A 15,625-nucleotide genomic window follows, 5' to 3' on the forward strand; every position below is an offset into this window, starting at 1 on the left:
GCAGATGACCAGTCACTGGGTGAATTGGGGTTTACTGTGGAGGAAATACAGAGATGGCCAGCTGGTCAACCCATACTAAATCAACAGTAGCAAAAAAGGGTGGGAAATGATTTTATTTAAAAATCAAAGGTGAAAATTTAGAACTGGTATGGGTTGAATGAACTTGCCATTGTACGAGTTGGCAATCTTGTTTGGGATTGTCAGTTCTGGATGTGAATTGTTACATAATCCTTGGTTTTTAGAAGTCCCCCAAAGATCAAATAACCTAGTTACAGGTCATATGTTGCTGTTACACATTGATCTAAAATAATTTTGTCAGATTAACAGAAATAAAGGATTTTGGAATATTGCTTACAGCTCAGGAACCTTGTTAAATTCAATGTAATGTATTCTCTCCCGCCTCCTTTGCAAAATGTTGTTGTTGTTTTTTTGGGGTGGTGGTGGTAATTTCCTTCTCCCCATCCAAATATTACTCATAAATTCACTTTTCTTACCATGAAGTTCTCAGGGTCTGACCCACGTTATTAGACAGCAACTCTTGTAACACCCTGCCCTATAGGAGAAACAGATGTGTAGCTTTTTCAGAGGGGAAAAAAAATAAAGCTACGTGACTGTGTGTGAGAGAACTTCAGGTCCTTTAATCAAAACCTTCTTCCTACACGGAGCTGGCCTAGCAAACTAATTCATTCTATATCTATGCCAGGCCTATCATTAGACTATGTCATTACATTTTTTTCCTGGATACAACAAATCTTGCCTCTATCGTGGGATCAGTCCCATCCCAATGAAGGCAATGGCCAACCCCATTGACTTGACTGGGAGTAAGGTAAGAGCCTGTATAGTTAAGAGGTCAAGCTGGTCTGTGGTGTAACTCACTGAAGTAATGGAGTTACATCAAGGATGGATTTACCCTATGATTTTTATGCATTACTGTTCTTCTCGGCTTGGGCTTCCCTTCAACCCACCTGCCCCTATCTTTCAAATTTGCATGAACTATTAAATAATACTTTACAAATTATTAATAAAAGTTTGCAACGTAGCACCGTGCCCGGTTTTATATGCAAGTAAAATACAGGATAAAGAAGTTAAGTGACGTACTCAGAAGCTGCACTGTGAATCTGTGGCAGAGTTTAGAAGAGACATCAAGAAGACTTGGCTCTTGGGCCTTGCTCTTGGGCCTTTCCTCTGACCACTAGACAATAGTGACACATTTATTTGAAAAGCAAAAGGTGAGATAAATGCAGTTCTCAGGAAGAATGCAAACCATGACCTGCTTAATCCTCCATGGTTTAGAAAACCAGCCCTAGAGCACCTCATTAAGATAATAACATTTGAAAAATCCATTGTCTTTTTTTTTTTTCTTTCCTATTCTCATTCTAGATGAAGTGGAAGGGAAAGGACTTGTTCGACTTGGTGTGCCGAGCATTAGGACTAAGGGAAACTTGGTTTTTTGGCTTGCAATACACAATAAAAGGAATGTACACCTGGTTAAAGATGGATAAAAAGGTATTGAAAACAATTAGCCTGTAAAAACAGCAACCCGTCAACCTCCTTTCAGCTAGGTTACTCCTTCAGGAGCTACTACTTCAGCTCAAGAGGTAAAGGCTCATATGTTTAGCAATGACCTGTGACTTCTAGATTTTTAAGGCCAGAAGGGACTGTTGTGATCATCTAGTCTGATCTGCTGCATAAAATAAACCATAGGGTTTCACCAACTGATTCCTGCATCAAGCCCATAATGCATAGTGTTAGTTGTTAAATGTAGAATTGGCAATGTCCTTCCCGCTCAAATCTGAAAGGATTGCTTGGCTCAAATGCTGGCTGGAATTGTGTTCTGAGGCATATCTGCACCATTTTCACTGCTGCTTCTACTAATGCTTATTTTTAAATAGGTTTTGGATCAAGAAATCCCCAAAGAAGACCCTGTTAGCTTTCGGTTTTTGGCTAAATTTTATCCAGAGAAAGTGGAAGAGGAGCTATTACAGGAAATTACCCAGCATCTATTCTTCTTGCAGGTCAGGAGGCAGTTTTTAACTGTTAACTTTGTTCATCCCATCCCTTTTCATGATTCGTCTTCTTTGTTCTTGTCTGTAGTTTAGTCCTCAATGTGATGCTGCCCATAGCAGGCAAGTTGCAGTTTCTCCATGGAGTATCCTAGTTGGAATCCATAACAATCATCTCCTCCCCTGGTCAGTGGGCTCGGTCACCTTATTAAACGACCTACCCATTGTTTGGGCTACACCAGCTCTGGGTCTCCTGGTGGCTTGTGTTGCTGTGTCCCTATTACAGGTGGATTTACAGCTGCTGGGACTTACAGTCCAGAATGTGAATCAAGCAGTCAGTGGTTTGGGTGTTAATCCCATGTGAACATAACCTTTGAGTATTTCAAGGTTCATTCATCATTATTAATGACCTATTTTTTCCTCAGCAAGGGTGAGAGAGAGAGAGAGAGAGAGAGAGAGAGAGTGTATGTGTGTGTGTAAAATCTTCAAGCAGACCCAGGGAGATTTGGAGAAGCTTTTTACTTGATGGCTGGGGTGAGACGGAAGAAACACAGCAAAACCAGGAAATATGAACAGCGCAATAATTTTTTTTTTTTTTTAAGACCTACAGTTCTTTGGTCTGGAAATCTTCTGAGCCCTGGGGTTGTCAATTGTTTGAAGGCAAGATCAGACCAGCTTAGCAAATCAGTGTCTGTAGTCCTTGTTGCTGCTGCCTGTTGTTTCTGTCTCTTGCTCTGCTTCCTGGATTTCTACCCTTGAGAGAGAATGGATCTTCATTCTTCTGATTGTATCCGTCAGTTTTCATACCTAGAAAGTCTGCCCCGAATATGTTTTGAAAACCTGTTGGGACAGCAACATAAGAGTCCAGGAATCCCTTATGGATTCAATGTTCAATCACACTGAGGGGTCATGTAAAATGCACAAAATTGGACATGGAAATCCGGGCTGTCTGGCAAACTCTTAAATTTTATTGGGATAAAAATGTAATGTATATAAACAAATCAATGGGACTCATCATACTTTTGGCCTAAATCTCTTGCAAACTTATTACAGATAAGCCAAGTTTAGGACTGGTCTAACTCTTCAAATCAAGTAAACCGTATACCTGGTTTACTGTACATCAGCACCAATATACTATGTATGTTTCTCTAGATAGCATTTCAGGGATACTCAGAAGTCCTCTGGCACCTTGCATGCTCCTAACTTCTGCCAGCCAATTGGAGTTGTGTTCCCAACCCCTGGGAATTTAATGGAATCCCACTGCTCACAGAAGTATAATTGACCCCATTCCCTGCAGTGGGGTTGCTTGCATTAGGAAGTAAAAATGGTGGTTTTGCCGGGAGAGAATGGAATAATTTCCAGCACTTCAATAACTGTTAAGAGGGGAGCTGTTACTAAAGAATTGGAGTTGCTCTTTGTTTTCAGAAGCATAGTGCAGTAGTTGTGAGAGCAGAATTCTTGAGTCAGGACTCTGGGGTTCTTGTCTCCTCCTGACACCCTAAATGATCTCAGGCAAGTTGCTTAGCAGCTCTGTGCCTGTTTCCCCTATTTAAAATTGAAATTCTCTCCCTCTCACTGGTGCTGTGAGGCTTAATTAGTATTTGTTAAACACTGTGAGATCTCTGGATGGAAGGTGCTAAAAAACTGAGATAAATTCTACTTGTACATTAGAGCTAGTAGCTCTGCAGGGCTGCCTTTCTAATTGAATTGCCAGGGTTGGTCATTTCCATTATGCTTGTCCTGGAGACTTCTAAGGTTCTGGTAATCCTTTGAACGCTGTGCACTATGCGCCAAATTCTTGTCTCATGCTGAGTTAACAGGCTTTGCTTGGTGACCTACATAGAGATGGGTGAGCTCGAATCCTTCCCCAACCTGGAACAGAGAAACCATGTTGTCACGCCATAGCTGCTAGACTAGCCCTTCTTATACACCATGCATGAAGGTTTTGGCCAATTATTCATAGAACCACTGCCAATTCCTTGGCCTGCCCCAGCCCAACTTCTCTGCTACTGTGTACAGAGCCTCTGTAGAGCGCTGCTCTGTCTACTGCTCCATCTGCTTCTCAACAGATGGCTTCCTCTTTGTAGCAGGACCAGGGCAGTTCTGCTTGTTTTTGGAACTTGGATGTCTGTGCAAAGGAGGTTGGAAGCATGGAATATGATTGTCTATATGCTGTATGATATTAAATATAGAAGCCCAGCAGGTACACTTGTTTCCTGGCAAGTATTAATTCATCAAGTACTTGGAGAAATGTCATTGTTCCAAGGAACTGTTGTTCCATTTGGATTCTTTTACACTTGACAATTGGTTTCTTGAATCCTTTAGGAAAGAGATGACAGGATGAAAACTCTCCTCCTTGCCTTTCTTTTAATCCTCATTTTGCTCTTGGTTTTTTTTTTTTTTTCCCTTGAGCCTGCCTTGACTGGCTTTGACTTTCAGATATGCAATTAGTGTAATTCCTCTCATTCCAAAGTAGAAAGACATGGCAAAAAACAAATTTGAACTTGCAGAGTTTCCTGACCATAAGAATTTAAGATTGCACCTAGATACTAATAGGAAAGACATGTACAGACATCTGCATGCCTACAGATTTCAGCTTTATAGACTACTGAAATGTCTAAATATTAATGTGGCATAATAGCATTTTGCCATATGTGTGAATAAAACTACATGACTAAAACTCTTCATAGTTGTTCTGTAATGGACAGAGAAAGTTATCTGCTGCCTAAAGACTTATAACAATTCGTGTTTGTAATATTTAATTTCAAAATCCCAAAGACATGCATATAGAATTTGTCCAAGGACATTTTCATTTGTGAAAGATATGATTTGTAACATGGAGTATAAAAGCTGCAACTTTCCAGTTTGGAAGAAAAACCCTTTCATTCTTTCCATTTTAGCAGCTTATAAATGAGTTTCCCTGCAGTATAACACAAATTCACAGATTGTGCTCACCAAAGGAATAAAGTTGTTAATAATAATAATAATAAACCCTTCCTTGACGTTTCATTTCAGTTCACAGAATCTGCTATCCCAATGCATATTTGTAAAGATAACTGAGTTACCTCAGGTCATTCCTTCCTTCTATTTTGGAAGTGTTTAAGGCTATAAATTCCTCAAGACTTTTTCTGTTTCCAGGTTAAACTCATTTGCAATTGAGAGGGGGATTTGTGAATATTATACTGCAATTCTCCTTTAAATTATTGGGCTAAAATCAGATTTAAAACAAACAAAACCCATCACATTAGTACCTGTGTTGCTACTATCAGTTTAGATTATTAAAATGGAAAGCATGTTGAAAATATTTAACTTTTTACCATTTATGTCGTTTTTTCCTCCTGAACTTGCTGCACTTTGCTCTGCCTGGTCAACTAAAACACTTGTTAGTTTCACTATTTTACTAGTCCGTTTTACACTGTGGTTCTCCTTCACTAGTCCAATGTTGCAATGTTTAAACTTCAAGCACTGCAGAACTGTATTAACTGAGTGGTTTTTTGTTTTGTTTTGTTTTTTACATTTGAGAACATTTCTATTAACTTTACATTTTGTAAGGCTGTTTTTAAAACAAAATTTAAACTTTTGGCCTAAGCTACCTGGTAGAGCCCTTTTTAGATATAGTGGGCCAGATTCCCAGCTGGTGCAAATCAAGGGAGCTCTTCTGAAGACAATTAAGTTGTTATGCTGATTAACAGTACCTGAGGAGCTGGCTCACTTTTTTTTTTTATTGGTAAAAGCAAGATGTGTGTTAGCTTCTCTCCTGGATATATATGCTTGAGTGCCAAATAGATGGGTGAGAGAGAGAGAGTGCTGATTCATTCCGCATCTGCGAATGTGGGATAATGAGTAAACCTGATGATTCTAGATTCACAGTAATAAAAGCGTCTCCCTTTCATTTTTCTCACCCTTATGGGAAAAACCCCCTGCTCTTGCCATTTTAAAATTTAAGAATTTGTGATGTCAAGCAAACTGAGCATTATATTTTCCTTGGGTTTTCTTACTGCTGTTAAAATGTTTCTTCAGTTTTAACAGTTACTTCTGAGACAATTTTCATTTACGTTCAGGGAGTTTTTCACCACTCTGGCAGTGTAGAGGGGCCTGGAAATGGAGGCTTGTTTGGATTGCTGGAGTGGTATAAAGCAGGCTTTGTATACATAAGAATTGGGCCCTTGATCTCTAGTTGAACACTTGTTTTCCAGGAAAATCTTGTATCTCAGTAATTCTCAGATGCTCTCTGATAATATTTTGCTCTTGTAAAGCACCTTTTATCTACTGTAAGGTAGACACACATTTTTATTTTCACACAGAAAAAAAAATGGCTTAAAGTGAAATGAAGGCTAGAGGCACACATTAGTGGTTTGAATGCATATTACCTTTCAATAACATTTGAGTTAAGAGAAAATTCAAATTTCAGAAAACCAGGACAGAGTTAAGATGAAACTCACAAGAAACCCAAACCTCTGACAGATGGAAATTCGCAGTTAAAGTAGCCAAAGGCCCTTAACTCTGTGCCAGTAACGAAGTGCTGAGAAAATAAGAAACATGCTCTACCATATGGTACTTTAGCTATCCAAAACAAGTGCCTTCATTTTAGCATTGATCTCAATAACTAGGATACTTTCATCTTAATCATACAGTGGTTGAGCATCTTTCTGGCCTTCTCTATGGTCATATACAACATGTGCACACAAATCTTTCAAATTCCTGAATAGACAGATAGCATATGGAAGGCAATCATTCCTCACTCTTCATTAGGGTCCTGATCTTCGGAGAGTGCTCACCATCTATGATTCATGTGTCATCCAACTAGTCACATGTCTTTAGACCCCAAGCTAGTGTGTTTCTCTATAAAAGCCTCATATGCCTGGATCATAAGATTAGAGCAGTTAGATGAAAAGTGTGCAAGTTAGCATGGTGAGAAATCATTTCACTTAGTATTGGATATGTGTGCATGAAACAAATGATAAAATCCATGTTCTGTAGTACACTTTTTTTCAATCATCTGCAAGACCGAGTAGATAGCTGACGGCTATCTCTGTGGGGATAGCCAAACTATCTTAACTGTGATTTCCATACTTTCAAAGGTTTGGGTTTCCTGTAAATTTAACCTTAGCTTTGAATATCCTGTGTTTCTAAGGTGTATTTTTGTTTGTTGCTGTTATTATCTCATAACGGTTAATTTCTGGTCTCACCAGGTTGTGGTGAGGGCTTGTTTGATTCACTTCAAGCTTAGTTTAAGTCCTGATTTTTGGATTGTCTTTCATAACTTGGTATTGTTTTTCCATCTTTAGGTTAAGAAACAGATATTGGATGAAGAAATCTACTGCTCTCCAGAGGCTACAGTTTTATTGGCTTCTTATGCTGTGCAGGCTAAGGTTAGTGCACAAAAGTGGCTTTTCTTTTTATTCAGTTTTTATCAAACATGATTATACAGTTTTAACTAACACATACAATACTGTTAAACTTTGCTGTGAAGAAAGTAGGTCAGCTGGGGACATGAAGGTATTGCAGAAAGAGAAGTGTTCTATTCTATATAATGACTTGCAAGTGGGGAGAGAGAGGCTTGTTTGCTATTTTACATTATGCTTTTAACAAGTTAGAGGACTAAAATTAGATCCTGTTCTCTGGATTGTCCTATTGCGCTAAGAGGCAGAGTGTGAATATCTTGACCCTGAAACATCTGTATATAGCACTTTGGTATAAGCTTATATTTAAAATGTAAAATTATTCCTGGCTCTTTAAAAGACGTCCATGGATCCTGCAGGTGGCTGGTTGCCCTCAGTTCCTACTGAAATCAATGGGAACTGAGGACATTCAGCATCTTTAAGTATCAGAGGCCACCATATGCTCACAGGGGTCAAAATTGCCCAATGGCAGAAGGTCAGCACCAATCCCTCTGCACTTCTGATTGCAGTAGCCATGTGTGAGTTTGTGTACAGGAGGAATAGCTGAGCCAGCAAAGCCACCACATCCCCAGAATGCAGCTGAAGTGGGCTCCTTGTCGCCTCTGGATCAGCTGAGGCGAAGGAGGATGTGGGAGGGTGGGACAGGGAAGGAGTCACTGGATCTGTAGTTACATGGCTTCACAGACTGGAACTTCTGCAAGGGGCTGCGGAGGGACTGTGCCTAGTATTTCAGTCCATAGGCTAGAACAGTGGCTTGTTGAAGCCACATGCCTTGGCCACAGACTAACGACAAATTCCATACCCCAAACCCATCTAGTGGATCCCTGCACAAAGCCCATTTACTTGGGCTGTACTTCCCCCTTGAGGCAGTCATTCTAGACAAAAGTTGTCCAGCTACCAAATTCTCCAGCATCCTGCAGGTATTTAACCAAGTCTGTTGTCTTCTCCTGTGACAGTACGGTGACTATGACCCGAATTTTCATGAGCCAGGCTTTCTTGCCCAAGAAGAGCTGTTACCCAAAAGAGTAAGTATTTCCCATGCCTGAACGTGAATATTTTTAGCTGCATGAAGAAGCAAATATTTTCATGGGGCTGGCCATAACCCCAGGAATTCACACTGTTCGTGTATGTGTGTTTGCTCTGAACTTGGCAAGAAGTCCCAGCTGTGAACTTTGTTGACACTTATACACTGTTGTTTGGGAGCGGCAGGTAATAAACACCCCACTGGCAGCACACGTCTTCATATGTTCAAAAGAAAACCAACTCCTTCCCTGCTCTGTAGGTCCTCAGGCAGTATCAGATGACAGCAGACATGTGGGAAGAAAAGATATCAGCTTGGTATGCAGAGCACAGGGGTATTGCCAGGTACTGTAACACTCCTTGGGAGATCATAGACATATCCATTACATCAGTACAGCCCACTTGACTTCAGTTGGGTTTTACAGGTATAAGTCAGCGGATGGGTGTCTGACCCCCATTTATGTTGGTTTATCAACATTGTATTCCTAATAGGAACATTTATTACTGAATGGAAAAATACAATATTTTGGTACTAAGATCCTGCTCATACCAGATGCTGAGCAACTGAGAGAGACTTAGTGCCTTCGACTTGCATTGAAGCCAATGGAGGGGTTGAGGCCCTGTTTCAGAGGCACGCCATACCAGGCTCCATGTTAAGCTAAAGAGAATGAACCTCCCTATATCTCAGACCTGCTTAGGGAAATCCGAGAGAAATTGCTTGGGTTATAGAGGCACGAGTCTACTTAGCTAGGAACCAAGATGGGGGGGGGGGTGTGAATCCACCTGTGCAAGAATCATGGGGTTTGTCTTGGTGCTGTTCCATGTCGATGTTCCAGGGCTTATACAACCCCAACAGTGATGTACTCAAACTTGTTTGGCAATAAAATAAAACTCAATATGAGTTTTAGGCATCCAGAGTTGATCTAGCCCAAGTTGTTTGAATTCATTTGTTCTTTATTTAGCTGCCCTGGATGCACATTAACATTCTCTCCTCAGTATTTATTATTTTGCCTGCCTTGAAAGAAGAATGGCAATGAGGTTGATGAGTGGCTGAAAGACTTTCTCTGTTAGTCAAAGGGCAGCTTCGCTGTGCTTTTGGACTTTAATGCAAAATGTTTTTTGGAGCCTCTTACAGCAATACTTCTCAGTGAACCACTTCCTGAGGGGAAAACTCCTGTGTCATGGAAGACCATGTTAGAGTAGGTCTCTAGCCAGCGGCATCTGTTCTCATCTGAAAGAGGCAAAACTGACACGCAGAGATGAGATTGGAGCCAGTTACCAGTAATGGGTAAAGGTTATACTATATGTGACTCAAACAGGGTTGGTAAAGCTTTACTCTGTTCATCTGGGGTAGATTGCACTGGTTAAGCTGTCAGCAATAGATCATGCACTTAACAGTGCAGATCTTAAAAGCTGTACAGCAAAACTTAAGCACAAGTAAACCAAATTACAAAGGAGCAAAAGACCCAGTCACCTGGTTAGGATTGCTCTCTCCTCTAATTTTCCATTACTATTTTGAAGAGGAAAATTGGTTGGAATTTACTTGAATTTCCAAGTGTAATCACTGTTGTGCTTTCTAGGGATGAAGCAAAGATGAACTATTTGAAAATTGCTCAGGACTTGGAGATGTATGGTGTCAATTACTTTCCTATTGCTGTAAGTGTATCATATTAAGCTGTATTATTATTTGCTATAGATTCATTATCTTCAGCCCAGTGAGGGCCAGTGTTTCCTGATACTTGAAGCAGGGGACTTTAGAACTAGGATTCATAGGTTCTGTTTCCACCTCTGCCACTGACTGGCCATGTGGCCACGGACACACTACTCTCTCAGCTTACTGGTCTGCAAAATAAATACAATAAGTTCCTGTGAATAGAACTATTAGGCTTAATTATATAATGTCTGTAAAAGGTCTTTGATATCAGCATGTGATGACAGCCTAGTGAGGTCACCTCAGGGCTGCCCAGACGGGGGGGGCAAGTGGGGCAATTTGCCCCAGGCCCTGCAGGGGCTCCAACAAGAGTTTTTCGGGGCCCCTGGAGCAGGGTCCTTTACTCGCTCCGGGGGCCCTGGAAAACTCTCGTGGGGCCTGGGACCCCGGAGCTGCTTCTGCTGTGGGTCTTCGGCGGCAATTCGGCGGCGGGGGGTCCTTCCGCTCCGGGACCCGCCACCCAAGTGCCCTGAAGACCCGGGGCGGAGGGGTCCTTCTGCCCCGGGACCCGCCGCCGAAGTGCTGTGTCTTCGGCGGCAATTAGATGGCAGGGGCCCCCCGCTGCTGAAGACCCCAGGCCCCCTGAATCCTCTGGGCGGCCCTGGGTCACCTATGGTGACTGAGACTGGGATCTCTGTATCTAAAACTATGTGCTTCTACTGGCTAAGCTAAAGGACCAGGCCTGTTGGCTAGAGGTGGCAGCAGACTAATAAACCTCTTATATGGTGGAGACACTAGCCTCTAAAATATAAAATAAATTGCTTAGAATAAACAAGCTGCTGGAGTGTGGTTGTACATGCCACTAGAAATGGTGGTGTTCATAATTTATTGTATTCCTTTGCAGCAAAATAAGAGCGACACAGATCTCCTACTTGGAGTTGATGCTAAAGGTATTCACGTCTACAGCATAAATAACAGGTTCTCTCCAAATAAGTCTTTTGAATGGAGTGGTATCAGAAACATTTCCTATAGTGAGAAAGAGGTAGGATGGATCTAACCTATTACTCTCTTTGCGGTTGCGTGTGCACACACAGGGATTCTTGTAATAGATTGGAAGCAGTCTGTCTGTCTGAACAGCTGAAAAAAAATGAGGATGGGGGATTTGTAACAAAACTCAGAATTATGGGCCTAATTTCCCCCCTCCCCCGAGGTGCTGAGTACCTGTAGCACCCATTGGTTTCCAGGGGAGCTATGGGTGCTCAGCCCTCCCTGAAAACTGAGGACCTCATTGCAATCTGATGGCTCTTTGACCTGTGAAAAAAGTGTGTTGGTTTGTGTTCATTTTCCAGAAGATAAGGCCTACAAAAGCCACCATGATTGGTTCCAGTTGCCCCTGTGGAGAAGCCAAGGATTGAATGATCCATGAAGACTGAACTCTGTCTTCATTTACAGAGCTAGTGCCTCCATCCTGACCTGGAGGGACCATGGCAAGAGAGGGCATGTAGGGAGGCATTGGCATTTTCTACCTGCACTCTATCTGTTCTGTGAATAAGTAGAAGACTTCCATCTCCAGAGCTATAAATCCAGCACATTTCATAAAAGTTCAGTTGGCTTTAAAGAGATTACAGATCATCCCCCATACAAAGAAGGGTGTGTGTGTGTGGAGGGGAAGGTGTGAGAGAGAGCAATATTTCAGTTAACTGGAAGACTGATCAGGAGAAAACATCAGCACTGGAATCCCCAGGAATTAACAATAAAAGCGGAGCATAGTCTGTCCCTTTCTTTTCAATGAGTCCTTTCAAATTGGGGTCCAAATTCTGCTCTGGTGTAAATCCAAAGTTAGAGGTGTGCATGTATTAAAACATTCATTATCTTCTACGATTCAAACACAGCCTTGCTTTGGGCAAGATGTTTGAATGACTGTTACCCACAGAGTAAAATGAGCTATAACCAGTTTTATTTATAATCTCAGTGAAACCGTATCTGAAATCAGATGACCGGCGCTGAGATTATGCAACAAAATGCAAATGAGTGAATCGGAATAGAGTGCTAATTCATGAGTCACAGCAAAGGCCAGGATCTAAAAGAAGGGAGCTGCTTTTATTGTACTGTTGAGTTGAATTCAACATAGGAAGTGAAACACTGTGCTGGCCCCCTTGCAATATAGCCCTTTTTCACTTACCCCTCAGAAAACAATTTGGGAGATGGACTCTGAATAAGGAAAAGTTCCGTGAACGGGTCCTGATGTCCAGATTTTATCCTTCAGGCCTTTTGTTGTGTATTTCCTGTTTGTTTGGTTTATAACCAGAGTTAGGGTGACCAGACAGCAAGTGTGAAAAATCGGAATGGGGGTTGGGGATAATAGGAGCCTATATAAGAAAAAGACCCAAAAATCGGGACTGTCTATAAAATCAGGACATCTGGTCACCCTAACCAGAGTGGTGTTGGATACTTCACAAGGGCAGGCTTGGAGTGTTAAATTTGTTAAAAAGACAACTTCTAGAGATTAATAATAACTTCATTATAATGATGACCATTGAATTTGATGGCCTCAATCCAGTTCATCACAAAGCCACTGTCACAGCTGGCACTAACTGGTCCCATTGCTGGCAGCTTCAACTTCTAAAATCCCTTAGCAATCTGATTGCAGGACTGGAAACCAAGAACTCTTGTTGTCTAATCCCAACTCTGGCTCCGATTCTCTGAGGTCTCGAGCAATCATTAACGTCTTGCCTCAATTTCCCCTCTATGCTGCGGATAATACTTTCACGTAGGTGTGGGTTCGTTATTGTCTGCTGTAGAAATAGTATTCAGTAGTTTCAACTTTTTATTGATCCAGACTTTTCTGCTTCCTTTTTTTTTTCCCAGCTAACTATTAAACCTCTTGATAAAAAAGCAGAAGTTTTCAAATTCTTTTCCTCGCAGCTCAAAGTGAACAAACTGGTAAGTGGGCTGCTGCTCTTTTAAAAAATCTGAATGTAGTAACAATTTCAGTTGCATTGATTGATATCAGAATGAGAAATCTTATTCAGGATACCGCCATGGTCATGTGTGTCATGAGTATTGGTACTTAAGAGGCCTAAAGCCATAATAAAAATTAGTGTTGCAGTGATTTAGTGACAACCCAGGGTTGTGAGTTCAATCCTTGAGGGGGCCACTTAGGGATCTGGGGCAAAATCAGTACTTGGTCCTGCTAGTGAAGGCAGGGGGCTGGACTCAATGACCTCTCAGAGTCCCTTCCAGTTCTAGGAGATGGGATATCTCCATTAATTTATTTATTTTATTTTATAAAAATTAATGAGAGAAACTGGTCTACCATATTGTGCCCTACATGAGAGAACCCACCCGGGGACCAAGAAACTTTGTCTGTCTGAACACTTGCTTTTTTCCTCTTAAATTATTCTGTTTGTGGGTGACTTTGCCCTCTTTTTTTAGAATGGGCATGGGAGGAGACTCACCAACTGTGTAAAAGACCAGAGAGCCACAGGGAAATCCTGCAGATCTAAGGCAAGGGCATTGTGGGAAGGCAGGATGCCCCCTTTGCTTCCTCAGGAGCGGTGCTTCTGTGGATTCTCATTTCCTCAAGGAACAACAAGGAAAGGGAAGCAGCATACGATACTGCTGACTGGGTTGCCGTTATCTTTCATTGAAATATCCCTATGGGATTGATGGGGGAAGACACCGGCTCAGTCCTCTCCCTAGCTAACCATATCCTTTCCCAACCTGCAGAGCCCTCATCTTATTATGCACCTGTGGAGGGTCTTCTGCAGATGACCTGCCATGCCACTACTGCTCTTCTCCCTCATATGCCCCCACCCCGACTAGTTCCATTTCCCTCTCTTACACCAGCAGAACTGGAGGAGAAATTGGTGCCAGAGAAGGTGACTGAATAAGGAAAGAGACTTTCAGCCTGTTCTGAACCTGTCCAAATCATATATTTGCTGACTAAAGATGTGCCTTACCTTGACTTGCTAGGCTAGAAACCTACAAAACTAATTGTCACTTTTATTGGAGGGGGAGGAATTGCTAGCTCCTGATGACTCTGAAGTTCGCCCCCAAGTAGGAGATGTGTTTGCATTCCTGTGCGGTGCTCTTCACCCAGCTCACTGCAACTCACTTGTGTTGCAATTGCTTTGCTTTTTGCAGATTTTACAGTTGTGCATTGGAAACCATGACTTGTTCATGAGAAGGAGAAAAGTGGACTCCATCGAGATCCAGCAAATGAAAGCTCAGGCCAGGGAGGAAAAGGCTAGAAAAAAAGTAGGTTCCTTCTGCTCCTTGTTGCTGAAAGTATTTATTATTCCATTCACTACACATATGTTATTCTTCACCCTACTTGTTCATATCATGAGCAGAGATGAATTTGTGTATGTGTGTGTGCGCTCTCAGTGGTGTCTGTGTTGATGCATGTGGAGGGACTGAGAATATGAGCAGCTGTGGGAGGTGTGGAATGTCAGAGGATACAGTATGTGTGTTGTGCATGGGTGGTATCTGTGGTAGAGGGATGCTCATGTGTCACTCCTCCCTTTGTACTACACCTGCGCAAGTGCTCCATATGGACAGCACTTTTAAATAACCAGGCTCACCAGCTGTCGGATTCAATACAGATGAACTGCCCTGGCAATTTGCAAGATGCCCTGATAGTAGCAAATAGCCGTGCAGCAGCCGGACAGCTTTCAGTTCTCTAGAAATATTTACCCAGTTTGCTCTGCAGTCCCAGTCGGTGAGCGTCACTCATTATCTTTCCAGATGGAGACTCAAAGGCTGGCCAGGGAGAAGCAGCTCAGAGAAGAAGCAGAGCGAGCCAAAGAAGAGCTGGAAAGGCGCCTCTTCCAGATGGAAGATGAAGCCAGGCAAGCCAACGAGGCACTGGTGAGCATTGCAGTAGTCTGTGAATGTCATCTGGCCTTGGGCGAAGTCAAGATTTATTAGCTCCTTTTCCTGTGGCGTTAGCTAGGACACTGAGGGAATATCTGTACTGCAATTAAAAACCTATGGGACTGAGTCTCAGAGCCCAGGTCAATTGACTCTGGGTCACAGGGCTCAGGCTGCAGGGCTAAAAATTGCAGTGTAGCTGTTTGGGCTCGGGCTGGAACACAGGCTTTGAGACCCTCTGTCCTCATGGGGTCTCAGACCCCGGGTTCCAGCCCAAGTTCGAACATTGACACTGCAATTTTTAGCTCTGCAGCCTGAGTTGGCTGACCGGGGCCAGCCACGGCAATGCCACAGGTCTCTTATTGCAGTGTAGATGTGCCCTGAGGGTTATTGTTAAGGAAAGGAGGGAGATTTTCTGGGAGGCAGGGCATGCTTGCACTCTTGCAGGGAGCCAGGCCTGCCCCCAATCTCAATTTGCTGGGTACCATCCACTTCCCCCTGATTTTTCTGCCAACACCTTGTTCAGGCCTGGAGCCAGAGGGAGAGGAAAGCAGGCTGCATCAGGAACTGAAGCTGTGGAGAAGCCGGTAGCAGGTGGGACTGGTAGCTGAAAGGAGGCAGGCAGAGTTCACTAGGCTCTGCCCATTTGGGAGACGTCTTAGTCCAGTGCTGAG

General features: G+C 42.5%; 1 protein-coding gene across 7 annotated transcripts in view; it reads left to right on the forward strand.

The window, feature by feature from the left end:
* LOC101935768 (merlin-like) overlaps window positions 1–15,625 on the forward strand; it is a 35,419-nt gene that overhangs the window by 9,611 nt on the left and 10,183 nt on the right. For 4 of the 7 annotated variants that reach the window (XM_065572751.1, XM_065572750.1, XM_065572752.1 and 1 more), the window contains 11 exons: window positions 1,381–1,506; window positions 1,893–2,015; window positions 7,292–7,375; window positions 8,362–8,430; window positions 8,688–8,770; window positions 10,006–10,081; window positions 10,981–11,118; window positions 12,945–13,019; window positions 13,512–13,583; window positions 14,223–14,336; window positions 14,826–14,948. In XM_065572751.1, the coding sequence (XP_065428823.1) occupies window positions 1,381–1,506; window positions 1,893–2,015; window positions 7,292–7,375; window positions 8,362–8,430; window positions 8,688–8,770; window positions 10,006–10,081; window positions 10,981–11,118; window positions 12,945–13,019; window positions 13,512–13,583; window positions 14,223–14,336; window positions 14,826–14,948 (1,083 nt within the window). The remainder of the gene's footprint in view (window positions 1–1,380; window positions 1,507–1,892; window positions 2,016–7,291; window positions 7,376–8,361; window positions 8,431–8,687; window positions 8,771–10,005; window positions 10,082–10,980; window positions 11,119–12,944; window positions 13,020–13,511; window positions 13,584–14,222; window positions 14,337–14,825; window positions 14,949–15,625) is intronic. The other 3 variants (XM_024099734.3, XM_042857791.2, XM_042857790.2) reach the window with 1 other exon arrangement.

This window comes from Chrysemys picta, chromosome 19 (genome assembly GCF_011386835.1).
Source record: "Chrysemys picta bellii isolate R12L10 chromosome 19, ASM1138683v2, whole genome shotgun sequence".
Lineage (NCBI taxonomy): Eukaryota > Metazoa > Chordata > Testudines > Emydidae > Chrysemys > Chrysemys picta.